This window comes from Gavialis gangeticus, unplaced genomic scaffold (genome assembly GCF_001723915.1).
Source record: "Gavialis gangeticus isolate Ggan-Ray unplaced genomic scaffold, GavGan_comp1, whole genome shotgun sequence".
Taxonomy (NCBI): Eukaryota; Metazoa; Chordata; order Crocodylia; family Gavialidae; genus Gavialis; species Gavialis gangeticus.
The window spans coordinates 27,737,101-27,754,392 of record NW_017729034.1 but is presented as its reverse complement, the minus strand read 5'-3'; the positions used below and the strand labels follow the sequence as shown (position 1 = coordinate 27,754,392).

The window sequence follows — 17,292 nt, the reverse complement described above, 5'->3', positions numbered from 1 at the left end:
ATGCCATGCCAGCGAACAAGTTCACTGTGTCACTCATCTCCCTGGAGAACATCTATCCAAACTTGCTTGGACACTTTCTTTAAGAAAGCAGACAAGACATCAGAAGAACTTGCAGCCAAGACTCCTGAGAAGACTCCAGCCACGAACCCTTCAAAAAGTCCAGCCAAGAGCCCTTCAAAAAGTCCAGCAAAGTCACCTCAAAGAAGTCCTTCCAAATCAATATGATTACTATTTACAATATAAATACATTAATGTAGCTATATTACTCATCTATAATTGATCGAATACAAAATTCTAGGGTATTTTTGGTGAAAATAGGGTATCATCAGGCCTTGGTCCAGGAACCAATCCCCCATTCATAACATTGTTTCTTATGAGAAAATTGGTTCCGAGTTACAGTGTTTCAACTTAAGACACGGTTTTCAGAAACCAGTTGTGTCGCAAGTCTAAGGACTGCCTGTACATAAAATACACTAAAGCCCTTCCATCCAGATAGTTCCGATTTCTAAGCAAACTTGCATATGCCTTTGTTTTGGATGATGACGTGACATTCACTTATCTGTCTCTTACAGATATCCTAAATCAAGGCCACAGCTTGCATGCATGTGGCTTGGGAATTTGGCAGCAGTGGCAGTGCTAATTGCCACCACTCCTCTATAGCTAAATTTCTGGATCCCTGGGGTGCCCCATGGACCAGATTACATGGCTCTGTGAGCCATTGGTTGAGCACCCCTGGTGTAGACTCTCTGACCCTGAACCAGGTCAGCATCCTCAATCAGTGCCCCTTACCTCTCATCCCAGAGCTGCTTGGTCGACTGAAAACTGCCTACATATTCTCCAAGCTTGACCTCTTAGGAGCATACAGCTTTCCGCTTCTGGGCTTTGGGTGGTAATTTATCTGAAAGTCAAAGCAGAAGAAAAAGAGTGCCCACTGAAATTGCCTCTGGTTGAGTGCCTTAGTCTTTCAAAAGGATTCCAGAGTCTTACAGTTGGTGAGAACCTGTACTGTTACACACACACCATTTTAAGGTAATGTCACCACTCCGCTAATCCACTCCAGCTGTCAGGAGTTTGTGGTCCAAATTCTCATAATGTTGTTCTGCTGGGGTATGCTTGCAGGAGAAGGTGGTACAGGTGTGCAAGGCCTTTTCTGCGCTCTGCCTTTGTGAGAGCACCACGTCTACTGCAGTGCTGGAGGCATCTGTTTTCATCGCAAAGGGAAAGCCTGGATAGGCTAACACAGGGACAGAGATGCAGCCTGTTTTGGGTACTCAAAGGCTTATTGGACTTCCACAGATCAGTAAACCTGGACTTGCTTTTTTAGCAATGAGGTGTGAGAGGGGCCACCGTCTGAGCAAAATTGGCAACTTCTAACACCAGTAGAAATTGGAGAACCCCAAGAATCTCTGTAGCTCCTTAGCATTCTGGAGGGTCTTCCACTCTCAGATGGGGGGCAGACATTTTCTGGGGGGCATTTTTAAGCCCTCCGTGGATAAAATAAATACAAGAAACTTGGTGGAGGTTTGGTTAAAGGTGCATTTTTCCAGCTTAAATGAAGCATCTATGCTGGTAAAGTCTCTCCAGCACCACTTGGACACATGACAGATGTTGGTCAGGGTCTTCTGAGATCAGGATGTCATCCATGTAGGTGATAGCAAATTGGTCCAAGAGGTCCTAGAATGTGGCTGGGGCATTGGTGAGCCCCAAGAGAATAATTATTCAAACTGTTGTACTGAGTCCACAAGGTAGCTTTCTATTCATCACCAACTATGATTTACAGCAGACTCATCACAGGAGTCATCTGAAGCTAGCCCTGTTCTGAAGCTTCATAACTTAGTGCTGCATGGCTAGCACACCCGCTTTCTCTACTCTGTGCCCATATCTACAAACATTATCCCCAGAAGATCATACCATCTTCACACAACAACCACGCTGAGTCCAAAAAGGGGTTGTTACCCAGTGTAAGATCTGCATACCCCCAGGTCTGGCTAGACTGACCATCCTTCACCTAAGCTATGAATCCCTGTTATCAGACCACCACAGAACTGAGAAGATCAGTTACCTCATCTCCCACTACTTTTGATGGACATGACTGCTTAAGACAGTGCAGGCCTTTATCCACTCCTCAAACCAGATATAAAGAATTCTTACCTACACTGTACTCAACATCCACCACCCCCTGTAACAATCCAGGGACAGGAAGAGTACCTAATCCATGAGATATTAGATGTGAAGTGGAGACAGGGGATGTTGCATTATTCAGTGGACTCAAAAGGATATGGACCTGAAGATACCACATGGGAACTGGCAAGAAACATCCATGCCCCTGACTTACTGGAAGTATTTCATGAAGACCACTCAGAGAAACCTGAAACAGTGCTGCCCAGGACCACTGGGGGAGGGAGGAGAGTGTCAGGCTGGGACCTTAAACCTAGGGCCTTAACTTGGATATTCATCTGTACTTGCCACTCTCTAGTTTGTTCACTGCTTCTCATAGGTGATGCGTGGAGGGGGCACCGGGGGGGGGGGGCAAATGCCCCCCCCCCCCCGGATTTCCCCTTGCGGGCGGGGGAGGGGGGGGGGGGGGGGGCCCCGGGGGGGGGGGGCATGTGCCCCCCCCCCCCCGGATTTCCCCTTGCGGGCGGGGGAGGGGGGGGGGGGGGGGGCCCCGGGGGGGGGGGGCATGTGCCCCCCCCCCCCCGGATTTCCCCTTGCGGGCGGGGGAGGGGGGGGGGGGGGGGGCCCCGGGGGGGGGGGCACATGCCCCCCCCCCCCGAGATTGACCCTTGCTGGCTGGGAAGTGAGGAGTGCTGGCTGGTACCCCCCCAAGAAGTGCTAGCAGCACTTCTGGTTTTGCTGGCAGTGCTTCCAGGGTCAGTGATTGGCTGCTGGGGAAGCCCTTTCCCTCGGTTGGTGATCGGCTGCTGGTGCCCCCCCGGAGTCAGGGGGCACCAGTCACCCATGCTGCTTGCGTTCTTTGCTTGATTTCCTGCCTTCTCACCTCAGATCACTCCTAAACTCTGTTCTGTGCTTGACCTTTTGCCTTCCTGACCCAGTTTGTCCTCAGATCCTGCTCACTCGTCTTGATCCTCAAGTGACCCCAGACCTGGCCACCCATGTTGAAGTTTTATATTTGCAGTAAAAAAGGATATAATCCTTTGTGTAAATTGATTCCTGTTTTAATACTATTGTGGATGTGTCTAAAACTCACTCATTGCTGCCACAGGCAGTTCTGAATTAGATGACAGTGTTCCTGTTAATCTTTTTTTGCCTTTTTTAGACCTGGTTCTAGTAGACTGTTTTAATAATGCCTTCAGACCTTGCAAACCTGGTCCCTACCTAAACATCAGAGGAGCAGGAAATGTTTTTATTCACAAGCAAAATGCCCACTTCTTGCACTTAAAAGTCTGACAGGACTTTTGTCTCCTCAGGTGGCCCAAATAATATCTAGTATATCTTCCACCAAGGATTTTCAGGAAGCAGAGGAAATTTTTTCACTGTCTTTAGACTTGACTGTGAAACCACCTCTCTGGCGAGTTTTATCATAAAAAATATAAATCATATAATTAAATAGTGCTTAAATTTCTGGACTTATCTATCACTTATTCAGCATTTACTCTCAGGGCATTTATAGACATGCTCCAGGAGGCAGAGGAGGTGCTTTAAATAGAGTGGCTCCAAGAGCAACTCTAATAAAAGCACCCAGAGCGTCACATGTATCAGCATCCCTGTGATGAAAAATGACAGCAGGAGAGGTTTAATTAAACCTTGTTGAACTTTGTTAAAGTACCCCTGCTGCCATTTTTCAGTGCGGGGACTCTGATACGTGTGATGCTGGAGTCTGCTGGAGCACGGTAATATCCACACTCCAGCAGACAGCACATCAGAACAGCCTCTCTGCACATGTATAAGCATCCTTATTGATCAAAACATTCTTGACTTGGAAACAGAAGAAATTTTGCTGCTGTTTCTGGTGTAGAAGCAAGGATCAATAAAGTTTAGCTACACCCTGGTGGTAACAGTTCTTTGCAAATAGGTTTTATTGTTTAATGTAGAGCTGTCCTGTTTCTGAGTTGCTGGGACCACACTCTGTGCTAGCTGTGGGGCAGGGGCAGGAAGTGGAACCTGGAGAAAGGAAGGGAAGCCTAGTGACCAGCAGCATGAGCAGTGGAAGGAGAAGTGACTGGACAGGAGTCTGTAGACTGCAAATTAACCCCTCATGTGACCTGTCGACTGCTGGTTAAACCCCTGGTTTAATGTAATCTGCAAGTTCCCTAAAGAGCGAAGAGACACGTGGAACCTTGCATGTATAAATTGTGGGTGTGTATACATCCTTGGAGACTCAGTGAAAGCTCTTTGGAGAAGCAGTTGCATAAGGATAATTAATTAATTAATTAAGTATGGAGCATTAAATGTTGGAAAGCTCTAATTAGGCAACCAATGAGCTATATTATCTGTTTTTCTACTCAACTCTGCATATTTTCTTATTTAATCTTCCCAGAATTACCCTATCTTCTAACTGTTTGTATCTCTTGTTCATTCTTAGCTATTGTTTAGATTGTCACATTTCTGGTACAGAGACTCTTATTTCTTTCATGTATATATGATGACTAGTAAAGTAGGATTCTGACGTTTGATTTAAATTTCTGACTGCTGTGATAATACACGTAAATTTAAATGCTTCATTCAGGTGCTTCAGGGTCCAAACCATCTCTAAATACATATTTTTTAACCAGATCTCAAGAGGTTGAGAGAGCACTACTCCTCTCCAACAAGGAAACTAAAATCATAACAACAACACTTGCCATGTTACCCAGTGCTTTTGTAGACAGCACTATTAATACTTTGCCTACTTAGTTGTACTGCCTCTTCTCTCCCAAAGGTCTGAGGGAGGGTAATTTGTTATCCAGAAGCTTGCCTATGTCTATCCCAACCATGTGATTGGTCAAATAAAACATATTATCTGCAAGAATTCTTGCCTTTCACATATTTTCTGGACCGTCACAATAACAACATCACCTCAATACTTTTAATACTTCGGACGTCTCGTAATTTTTGCCAGTTTTTGCCTGATCCATCTCCTGTTTGAGTGAATGAATTTTAAGCTCTCAGCCTATAGCCAGTAGAGTGGAGATCCATAAAACTCCCTCCTTATGGGTTGCCAGATTTCAGAATAAACAAAAGATTTTTCTCCTTTATACTTCAGGTGAAATGGACTTTTATGGAGGAATCAGAAGGTTTTAAGAAGATCTCCCCAGTCACTCATGTTAGCAAACTTCAACAAAAATAGGACAGTCTCAAATTTAATGTGTGTCCTTTCAAAAGTCAATATTCTTCTTTAGAGATTGTGCTAATATCACTGATTAGTATTTTCAACAGAGGGTATTATAATAAATGCCAGTGGAGCAGAGGACGTAAAACTTTTGATAATCTAAACTAATTTCCTGCAGCTGCTGCTTGAACCTATGCATTCCTCTAGTGGCAGAAACACCTGTTTTTTCAAAGTGAGAAACATAACATCAGAAAAATAGGTTGTGTTATTTTTAATAGGCACTATACAGACTTTGCCTCAAAAGTGATGCTTTAAAAAAAGTTGAATAAACTCTGCTCTTCTTTCTTTCCCTTCATATCAGTTACATGAAGGCACTCTGTTGTTACTTTAAGTTTCTAAACATTCAGGAGCTTGCAAAAAAGTCTTTAATCTCAAGTGGCTAAAACAGGTTGTGAAGTAAAAAAATTGAACAAGGATTTTTTTCCCTACAATAGTAGCGGCCCATTAGAGAGAAATTTCAGGATGCATATACATGCAAGACTCGTATCTCCACCTACTTTATTATTATGTCCTTCAGGACTGCCCATCAATATCAACAACCAGTCTTCTCCATACACAGTCCTCTCAATACAGTGGTCTTCCCTTTCATTCTTTGCTATGGCATCTCAAAACTAGTATGGTAGCTAGCCCACATATGTTCTCATTTCAGTGCACAAGACAGTTATGCGAATTTGTCCCCAGCAAAGCTGCAGAGGACTGACCCAAGTGTTTCTGCAGGGCAAGTGGTCAAAGGAAGAGAAGAGCTTCATATTACTATACTGGAAATGAAAGAAGTTCATCTTACATACTTGGATTTCAAGAAGACAGATTTTTAGAATATACTGTGTTTGTCTGAATGGCACAATATAACCATTCATATGAAAGGGCATATTCATCTCAAAATGGACAGAAACAGGGACAAAACAAAACCAGCTTAGTTTCAGAGATTTTTTTTTGATTTGGCTCTTGGGACTGTAGCAAATCCAATGAATTCTGCAGGCATTGGTTACCAAAAATGACTTTTTCACCATGAATAGGAATCTAGTTCCAAAAGTGGATTAATTCTAGGCATATTTCTTTCTTGGTTTCATTGAACTAGCAACAATGATTCCTTCTTTCACTTCTGTTTCATTTAATTGGTTTCACCTGTCTGTTTGTCAATCGTACAGAGAGAGAAAGGGGTGGATACAGCTAGATTACAGGAATTACTTCAAGGTAGATGCCCTCCATCTCTCTGGTTAAAGGGTTGCATGAAAGAAGCATATATTCATTAGATGAAAATGATAGTAAAATATGATTCTGTAGTCTAGCAATTTAGGGTACTTGTGCTGGAAAGTTAAAAAATAGGTTCAAATTCTGTTCTTCATTCGCTGTTCTGTACATGGTTAAATGTGCTTTGAAAATGCTGGCCACCTTGTGCCTTGCAGGCAAGATAGATGAAAGAACATTTGCCATGGATCCCAGCAGGGGTAAAACATGAACTAAGCATCTACCTACCTATTCAGTACTGCCAAAATGTAGGCAGCTCTGGTTATTAAGCATTAGCTGCTTAAGAAACTTTACTTAAGAAATCCTGGCATCTTTAGACTTCAGGTGCCCCAAGGCTAGGTGGAAAATGAGCAGGAGTTCTGAGGATCTGAAGTGTGGATTTAGGCATTTAATTGTTACGAAAATTCTTTTTCTGGATCTTTTGCCACAGTTCAATATAGCCAAGATGTCACCCATTTACTGTTGCTAACTGGCAGGCCTTGTCATTTTAGATTCTAATAAATGTGCTGTCTTTGAAACTTCATCTTTATCTTGCTGTACTTTTTGTTTCCATGTGTTGACAGTTTTTAGAATGAGAAAATAGCGTGCAGCATTTACAAGGAGGGTATGACCATAAAAAAACTCAAAGGGAATAAAAATATGATTATTTTCATATTTGGTTTTCTAGAAATGTTATCAACAGTATTCCCAGCAGGTCATAGATGTACATAATACAAGGAGGTTAAAATGCTGTGAGGAATACGACCCTATTGTACATTTATAATGTTTTCATCCTAAGGATGGTTTCTCCATATTTTATGTACTTAACTACTACTTTTTGACTGCTAGATTTCCAGTTATGTTTTCAGATGAGCATAACATGTTAACCGTGAAACATTAATAATAGAGGATCTGAAATAGCATAATGGAGCTTGTTAGGCAGCCCTATGTTACATAAAATGGCAAGGATTTTGAAAGGCTTACAAATTAAAAGAATACACCAAAGTAACAAGATAAATGACACAACCTATATGTGTTATTAACTCAGTGTTCTCAAATCAAAGTGGAATATTCAAATTACTTTTAGCAAATAGAACTTGCATGGAAAAAATGAAAGAGTAAAGCTAGCTAGTCAGGGGTATGTACGTCTGCTGAGGTTAATGGAATTACAAAGGCTCAGTTCTTTCAAAAATTAGGCCACCAGAGAACTTACCTTATCCCATTTGACCATTCTGATCCAGGAACAGAGTCATGGGTGTTTTGTGGGCCAGACCCACGGTCAGAGGTAAGCAAGCAGGTAGGTGGGTGCTAGGACCCAACCATCACAGCCGTTTGTCCCCATGGCAGCATGGGCAGAGATCCCACAGCTGAGTGTCGCTGAAACCCTGCCTTCACCAGCCAGGTCCAATGGCTCTGTAGATTGCTGACCCCTGAAATGGATAGTCATAAGTGTTTTTATTGTTTTTCTTTGACATATTGTTCCTATCCAGAGCTCTGTGTGGCCATTTTCAATTGATTGTCTATACCAATGAGATGCTCATCTGACTTGTGCCATTTCCAAAGTTTAATAATTTATTCCAATTAAAGTTCACAAGAAATAATACCAAAACAATATAATAAACACATTGAAGTAAATGCATTATTTGTTTTTATTGGTATTCTTAAGGAACGACGTAAATTTGGCCCCTTGGGCTGGAATATTCCATACGAATTTAACTCTGCAGACTTTACAGCCAGTGTTCAGTTTATACAGAATCACCTAGATGAATGTGACATCAAGAAAGTGAGTGGCAATATTTTTTTTCTCTGATTGTTTCTTATTTCACAGAATTCCATTTTTTTCCATGAAGAATATTTGTTCTTTTAGCTAGGCCAGTAACAGGACAATCTAGCATGCTTCTTGTACACCGTTGTCCATGTGAAAACTGTATAATTATTTTAAGTATTTGATTTATTAGACAATGCCTGTAGGCCAATGCCTTAATTTCTTAAACAGGCAAAACTCCCTGGATTACAACAGGAGTTCTATTTAAAGATTTCAGAATTTGATCTTGTATTTTCAGAACTCTGAAATATGAATAGCCTTGAACCATACCTGATTAAAGCTATTATTCCTAACTAAGCATTTGCAGATGATCATATGTAAATCAATTAATTAATAAAGTAAGAATTTTAATTTAACAGGGCAGCTCCAGTAGGTGTGCATGAACTGCTCCAGTAGGTGCTTTATAGCATGAATTCTCTAATGCTATAATACTTTGGTGTCATATATGTACATGAAGAAACTATGCAGTTAAAGCCATATATCTAAAATTAGTTGCATCTCAGGCAGATTCATTCTGCTGTTCATGTAAAAATTAAGAATAGTCATTTATGACTTCATTAGTTCATTGTTTTTATTTAATCAATTAATGAATCCAGCTTTTAAGCTTCAGACCGGATTTATTGTTTCAAAGAGGTCAAGGAGCCACAGCAGTAGTATGGAGGGAGATTCTATACCATAAGCCTTGTATACATACAGAAGGAAAGGAAACACCTACAAACACCTTGCTGAGGATTCCCCTAACATGATGAAGTCCTTGATGCATGTAGCCACAATTTAGCTGGGTTCTCACAACTTTCCAGGATTGCAGAGAGAGGAAAAATGGGCAGCAGTTAGAGTGTACTGAACTTTGGTTATTTCCAGTTGATGTATAGTTATTTGGAAACTACAGCCAGAGTACAAGTTAGAACAAGTATCAGGCTACCTGTAGCAGTGCTGGATTGGAAAAGAGAATACGTGAACTATAACTTTTGGTTGGTTCTCAGTTTCGCCTCTTTTTATCCTCTCCTGAACTTCTGCAAATGATATGTCAGGAAAGGAAGCAAAATATACTCTTGACAAAACCAGTCAGACTCCTACCTTCCTTCTACTTTGCCTTCTATCTGCTAGACAAGAACCTAGGAATAGAATATCCATTCCTTTTCCTGTAATCAAGTTGCCAGTCAGAGAGCTGCTGAGAAACTAAGGAAGAAATAAGACAAAGGTGCCCAAAGCATTCCCAGTTTAAATTAGGCTGCCGTTAACACTGCAAAGGAAGTGGTAGGAAGTATTTGAAGAAGCAATGCCTCCTTGTAGTGACAAGCCCAATTCAAGGACTTTAGTCTAAAGACTAGAGGTTCAGAAAATATGTTTGAAATGCTTAATAATTTTTTATAAAGTAGCTTTGATGGTCATAGTTTTTTTCCAGCTGCTACAGTAGCTGAGGTCTCTAGGCTCCATCCCCTCTTTCAGTTTTCACTTCCTGCTCCAGCTTCAGGGGGTTGGGTAATTAAATCCCTGGCACCTGGGGAGCCTGCAGCATGATGCAGTAGGGCAGGAGAGGGCTGCCCACATGCCCGGTGCAGGGGGAGGGTGAGACCTGGGGGCCCACAGCTCACACTAGTGCAACCTCCAGCTATTTAGAAGTTGGATGGCCCTGCCCAAGATGCATAGGGGTTTTTTAAATAATTTTTTAAATTATATTTTAAATATTAAAAACATTTTTAACTTAATTTGCATCTAGGGAATATCATGGAGCACAGTACGGTACATGATTGGAGAGGTGCAATATGGAGGAAGGGTCACAGATGATTTTGATAAGCGTCTTCTTAATTGCTTTGCAAGGGTAAGAGAGCTGAAAATACACTCATTAGTCATTATAAACAACAGCTGTTTTAGTTGCCAGTATTCATTTTTACTAAAATATATAATAGTTAAAATTCTATAATTTTTAACAGCAGTTGGGCACATCTACACAAGATGCTTTACTGCACAGTAGCATAGTTTACTGCACAGTAAGCATGTACATCTACACATGCACATGCTAACTGCACAGTAAAACTCGCTAATCATGAATAAATTTGCTACTGCAATTGCAAGTAGCAAATATACTTTTGATTAGTAATGGTGCAGAAGCACTCATGCAGTTGCTTGACCTGGAGCAAATCTGCACCAGTGCAGGCTCTGCCACTGGAGCCCAGATGGGGACTATGATCCCCTGCCCCAGAAACAGGGAGCTCCAAGCCCCCTGCTCCAAAATTGTGACTGGGAAGCAGGGGCTGGGAGACCCTTATCTCATAGCCCCCGTTTTGCCATTGCAATTGGGGAACTGGGACTGGCAGACCCTTGTCTCCCAGTGCTAGCTCCGTGACAGCAGAGCCAGAGCTGGCATAAGGGTCTCCCAGCCTGAGGCCTGTGACTGTGGAGCTTGGGCTGGGAGATAACGATCTCCTAGTACTGGCCCTGCTGTTGTGGAGCTGGTGCTTGGAGATAAGGATGTTCTGGCGCTGGCCCCACAGTCATGGAGCTGGTGCTGGGAGCTCCCTTCTGGTGGGGGCTGGGGAACCTGTCCCCTGCCCAGCTCTGTGATCGCAGAGCTGGGTGGGGAGCAGGCTGGGGAGCTTGTTCTCCATTCAGGTCTGTGAGCACGGAGTTTGGCAGGGAACAGGATCCCCAGTCTGTTCCCCCCCCAGCTCCGTGATCACAGAGCTCAGCAGGGAACAGGCTCCCCAGCTTCTCTCCCACAGTCACAGAGTGGGGTCTGGGATCTGTCCTGGTCAGGGGCAAGTCCCAGCCCCATGCCCTGATCAGGTGATTGAGGCATGGGACTTGGAAAGAGCTTCAGGGGTCGGTTAGCTCCCAACCCCCTGCCCTGATCTGCCGATGAGATACCTAGCAGCAAGCTAGCTGCTAGCTTCCCCACCAAGGGACTGGGGCAGGGGGCTGGGACCTGTCCATTCCCTACAGCTCTTTCCATGTTCCCTGCCTCTGCTCAGCAAGCCAGGGCCAGGAGCTTCCTGCTGCTGTGGCAGGGGGACTTTGTCTCTACCCTGGCAGCAGGCAGCCCCTGAGGGCAGGATGTAATGTCCCAGCCCCTGCCAGGAGACAGCCCAGTGCTCCCTGCCAGCCCCTGGGCTAGCACCCAGTGGGAGCCTAGAGCTCCCCCTGGTGATGGCAGGGGCCCATTGTAGGGACCCAGAAAGTGGGAGCAGTTTGCTGCCATTAGCAGCAAATCTGCTCCTGATTCCCTGCATGTGTAGATGCCTGCCCAGGAGCATTTACTCACAAAAAGTTTACTCATGAGTAAACTGACCTTGGATCAAATGCATGCGTAGACATGCCCATTGTAATGCATGGAGGCAGAATACTTGTTCCTATTAAAGAGGTACAAGCTTACTAGTCTGTTTGTAACATGCTTGCATGTAAAATTAATTTTTCAAGAATACAATCTATCATTCTTGGCCAGTGAGACCTTCCACCTTGACTGCTCCTTTTAAAAGAGAAGCAGGGATACCTTTATAAAATGAAATTAACTTACGTAACGTAATTCAAGCTTTGAAATGATTACTTTGTAACAGCATAATATTACTTTATTTCGGAGTAAAATAAGCAGTGCTCATCAAAATTAGTACCCTGACTTCCCATAAAGTATGAAAAAATAATGAAGAGTTTAAACCTTTGTGTGAATGTCAAAATAAACAGAAGTTTTGATTTTTATGTTTCTTTTCTATACTGGCACAGGTGTGGTTCAGTGAAAAGATGTTTGAGACTGCCTTCTCTTTTTACACTGGATATAAAATCCCAGTATGCAAAACTCTGGAACAGTATCAAGAGTATATTCAGTCCCTCCCTGCCATGGACAGTCCAGAAGTCTTTGGTCTTCACCCCAATGCAGATATCACGTAAGTGGGTCTCAAATATTCTGATTCTAAGAACTTGGTCTTTTTACTGTTTGAAAACAATCAAAGCCTGCCAACATTCACAAGTATACTTTTCATATGGGAAATCTGGGACCTTTGTAAAGTCCACTTCGTAAGGAATTTCATGAACTCTTTGAAAGCCACACTTTCTAACTGAAGAACATATTTTTTTAAAATGTCCAACTATGTTGATGTAAATGCAGACTAAGAGCAGTCTAGGGCTTTAGCAATTTGACATGTTCTTTTAAAGGAATCACTTTAAAAATGATGAGAAGAAAGGTAAAGGATGTTTTTGGAGTATGCTAGCATTACACAACTTCATCATGAAATTATTCATGTTTTTGTTGATAAAAACTTTCATTTATAGTTTCAGGTACTGTGCAGGTCACAAAAGAAAGTTCAGCAATAAAATGTGTACATTCTGTCACTCCATGCATTTTTCGAGGGGTAGGAGAGAGGGGGAGGAATTAGTGGATACTTTGTTTACAGTATGCCTTTTTCTGTAGCTGTAATCATAGGTTGCCATCTATTTTTAATGTTTTGTGTTCTGTTATTTAAAATTGGTTTTTTAGCATCACCTGCTACAGTTTTAAGTTTTGTCTTTCACTTACTTTTTTCACCCTGAAATAATGTATGGAGTAGCTTGGGTTTTATTGGGTTTTATTTCTTCCATAAAATGTTGCATGATTTCTAACAAAATATTATGAATCATCAAAATGTATTTGTTTTTCTGATGCTTTTATCATTGTGGCAAGCATTATGCCATTAGTAAGCTTGTTCACACATCACACGTGTATCTAGGACATTTACAGATTTATCAAATATTTCCTTTGCATTTTAAACATGTTAGACATATTCAAAGGTGGTGTTATTGAGGGGCCCGGTGTCTTCTGGCATCTTTATTCAGAACATCATTGTGCACATTTCTTTGCCCCCAAATTGAAGGGTTGTGGGAAACTGAGATATTTTGCCCCATCACAGAGGTCATAGATATGCACTTTAATTACAATATATCAAAGTCCCACTATCCCATCCCAATTATCTTGGAAAATGAACATCAATTTAACATCAGCTCTGTTTATCACCTTCACCTCTGAGTATGTACCACAGAAGGAAAGAAGCTGGAGAATATATGCATAAGATCTGGTAGAACTGGATAAATGGTCTGACAAAATGAACTGTGATTTATTTAAATCCACAGGTGAAATAATCCTAAAAAGAAGCACTATGAAGTTCATAAATCATAGGGTTGGAAGGGACCGAAAGGGTCACCTGGCCCAACCACCCTGCATGAATGCAGGAATACTATTCCTAAATCATCCCTGACCAGTGCTTATCCAGCCTCATCTTTAAAATCTCCAATGAAAAAGATTCTGCAGCTTCCCTGGACAGTCCTTTCTACTGCCTCATTGTCCTAACAGTAAGGACGTTAATCCTGAGACATAATCTAAATTGATTTTGCTACAGTTTAAAGCATTGCCTCACATCCTATCTTGTACTGTGAGAAAGAATAGTTGTTTTCCCTCTTCTGTATAGCAGCCTTTCAAATATTTGAAAACTGCAATCATGCCTTCCCTTCATTTCATTTTCTTTGTGCTAAACTTATCTAGTTCTCCCAGCGTTGTTGTAAAGACAGAATTAAACACAGGCAGAAGATAAGCATTGACTCTGGCAGTACTAGAGAGGTCCATAGAATGACTGAAACTGCATATCATTCTGTTCTCAAATTTTCATTTTTCCTTTTTTCCCCCCCTTATTTGAGTAGCAGCACACTGTTGGATTTGTTTCTCTTGATTTTCCTTTGTTGGCCTTTCTTCAAAACAGGATGGGAAACTGCTCAACAATTCCAAGCTCTGTCCATACAGCGGGGAGGTATCATAGAGTCATGCTCGGTCTTCACATTTTTCAGTGATGACATACAGATGTGTCAGACTGGCACTTTGCAATAAAAAAGTGAAGATGTAGCAGAGAGCCTGTGGCTCTCTTCCAGAGAGAAAAGCAGCCCAGAAACGGAGCACTGCAGGCCAGGCAGGGTGCACCAGCTGCAGGGTGCCCTAGCTACTAGGTAGTGAGGCCAATTAGCAGGCACCTGGAGGCAGGCCAGGGCCCCAGCTAGCAAGCTAGTCTAGCCCTGCAAGCAGCAGGGGTAAGAGCTGCTGGCCAGGAGAGCTACCAGGGGATGCTAGAGGGACTGCTCTGTGGATCCCCAGTGAGGCTCAGGGAGCTCACAGGGCACAAGGGGTAAGGGAAAGATTTCCCTCTTAAGGGGACAGAGTGCTGCTTCTCCTTTTGTGCTGATGTTGGTGGGCCTGGAAGGGACTGTTTATGTTATAGCCCAGGGGCTTATTGTTTGAGTTGCAGTTTAGCACTGGTGGTTTGGGTTGGAACTGTAAGGGGTGGTATTCGGAGCTCCCATTAGTGCCCTAGGGGCACACAATTGCCTAGAGCCCTGTCAGGGTAGGTTTAAGGCCCAAATGAGTGTTGAGCCTGAGGCAGAGCAGAAAGTGAGGTCACGAAGCCAGACAGGGGCCAGGGGCCTGGTGCCCAAGAGGGGTACAGCCAAAAAGGGGTTCAGTGGCCTGGCAGATAGGGTCCTGGTGCCTGAAAGGGCTAGAGCACAGCTGGTGCCTCAAAGCCAAGTCCAGTACAGTGGGCCTGGGCTAGGAGGCCTAGCTAAGAGGTAGGGAGTGGCAGCCAAAGAGGCCAAAGCTTCCACAGAAGACAGTGATGATACAGCATCACCCATGTGGTGTGGTGTGGTGTGGTGTAGGAGGGGAACAAAGTCAGTCACATAATTAGCCCTTAAGGCTATAGGTTCCCTGTTGCTGCATGGTCAAGGGAGGCCCAGTGAGGAGCCTGAGTTTTACCAGATTTGCCTATCACTTTGGGGTGCACTCATTTATTAAGGGTATGCTTCTGGGGTCTCTCTAATTCTGTCAACGTGCTGCTTGTGTTACTTGTGCTTCTATATTCATAGATTCATAGATTATAGAGTCAGAAGGGACCCAATGGATCATCGTGTCCGACCCCCTGCCCCTGGCAGGAAAGAAGACTGAGGTCAGATGATCCCAGCCAGGTGACTGTCAAACTTCCTCTTGAAGACCTCTGAGTTAGGTGATAGTACCACCTCTCCTGGAAGCCCATTCCAGACTCTGGCCACCCTTACTGTAAAAAATTTCTTCCTAAAGTTTAACCTAAATCTACTCTCCCCAAGTTTGCACCCATTATTCCTAATTACTCCCTGGGGTGCTGTGGTAAACAGCGCATCACCAATTCCCTGCTGTCCTCCACTGATAAACTTATAGGCAGCTGCAAGGTCACCCCTTAGTCGTCTTTTGTAAAGGCAGAAGAGATCCAGATCTCTCAACCTCCCCTCGTAGGGTCTTTCACGGAGGCCACTAATCATGCGAGTGGCCCTCTTCTGAACCCTCTCCAGATTCTCAGTGTTCCTCTTGAAGTACGGCGCTATATGGAGCAGTATTTCTCCCTTCCGCAAGTCCTCACCCCAAATGGAGCTATCTTGCAGGACTCAGTTTCAATGGGATTGGGTTTCTCTAGCCACCAAATCAGTCAAATACATACACACACAGATTAACATGACACACCTGACCTGGCCGAATTGACCAGCATGTACACCCTCATATGCCAGGAATCAGCTCATCAGGGCAACAATAAAATGCAGTCAGACACAAGCACGAAGGTGAACAGAATACCTCTGAATAAGTCTGGGTATCCAGCTGACACCCTCATGGGCCAGCATTCAGTTCATTAGGGCACATCTGAGCCAAACTGGGTCAATCAGCCTATACAGGCTGATCCCCTTATGCGTCTCAAACCCAGCATGTCACAATCTTTTGCTCTAACTGTCCTAGTAATGGTAGCCTCTTAATGAGTGGACCCCACAGTATTTTTGGGCTTTACAGGGATCTTTGGCTTAGGTAAAAAAAACATTGCTGCAGAGCAAGTGGGGAAGTAGATAAGGAAAAATATACCCGGTTACCACCAGTTTGACTATAAAAGTTATTTATTGTTAAATGTATGAAATTTATGATGGTACTAATAGTAATAGCCATGCAAGGAAAAACAAACAGAAACAATTACAATATTACCTTGGTTCAATTGAGCATTTAGGGAAACCTAGCTCAAGCTTAACTAATACAATTCAGGTTCAGAAAGCTATGCCTAGTGAGAAAAAGAGAAAGAGAGAGAGAGAGGAAGAGAGAGCTGGGATCTTACCATTCCAAGGCACTTGGGTGTTTTGTTGACAGGCAAAGTTCCTAGCACGATCCTTGAATGTTAAACAGGTGATGAAAAGAGACAGTCTGTTTATTCCAGCTTCTCAACACCAACAGCGGATGGTGTCAGTGAGATTTCTGCCTCTTGAAGCACTGTTTGCTGGTTTACTGTTTTCTTATACCCTTAGTCCAGCCTCTTCAAAGCATTATTTTAATTGTGTAAATTAAGAGAGTCCCAAGCCATAATTGACGGAGAAAATCCTGTTATTTAAACAGTTTCAATTTAAACAAATTACCTTTTTCAGTGACAAGGGGTTATCTGGTTTGGAACGTCTCAAGAAGCTGATTAATAACCAGGAAAAACATAAAGTTTTAAGAAGTAACTAGACACCTAGGAGCCAGCTTGAAATCATTATGAATATAGAAGATAAACTGGAAGGGATACCACTTTATTTCTTCTCAGATGGCCTAGCTATGCTTGCACTGTGAAGTCAGCATCAGTGTTTTGTATTTTACCTGTTGTGAATAAGCCTCACCTTAACATGACTTTCAGATCCTATTGTAGTCTTTTACTGGTGCCTTGATTTGGCCTGTTTTCTAAAGCAGGAAATCCCAAGTGCACATGGAACATACTCCATAGTTTCATAGTTTCTAGGGTTGGAAGGGACCCGAGCAGATCATCAAGTCTGACCCCCTGCCTTGGCAGGAAAAGGTGCTGGGGTCAAATGACTCCAGCAAGGTGATTGTCTAGCCTTGTCTTAAAGACCCTCAGGGTAG

General features: G+C 43.0%; 1 protein-coding gene across 1 annotated transcript in view; it reads left to right on the top strand.

Annotated features, from left to right (window-relative positions):
- Positions 1–17,292, top strand: part of DNAH8 (dynein axonemal heavy chain 8) — a 397,167-nt gene that overhangs the window by 354,528 nt on the left and 25,347 nt on the right. Inside the window, exons 86-88 of the mRNA XM_019526702.1 lie at positions 8,226–8,342; positions 10,105–10,206; positions 12,102–12,262. Coding sequence (XP_019382247.1) covers positions 8,226–8,342; positions 10,105–10,206; positions 12,102–12,262 — 380 coding nt within the window. The remainder of the gene's footprint in view (positions 1–8,225; positions 8,343–10,104; positions 10,207–12,101; positions 12,263–17,292) is intronic.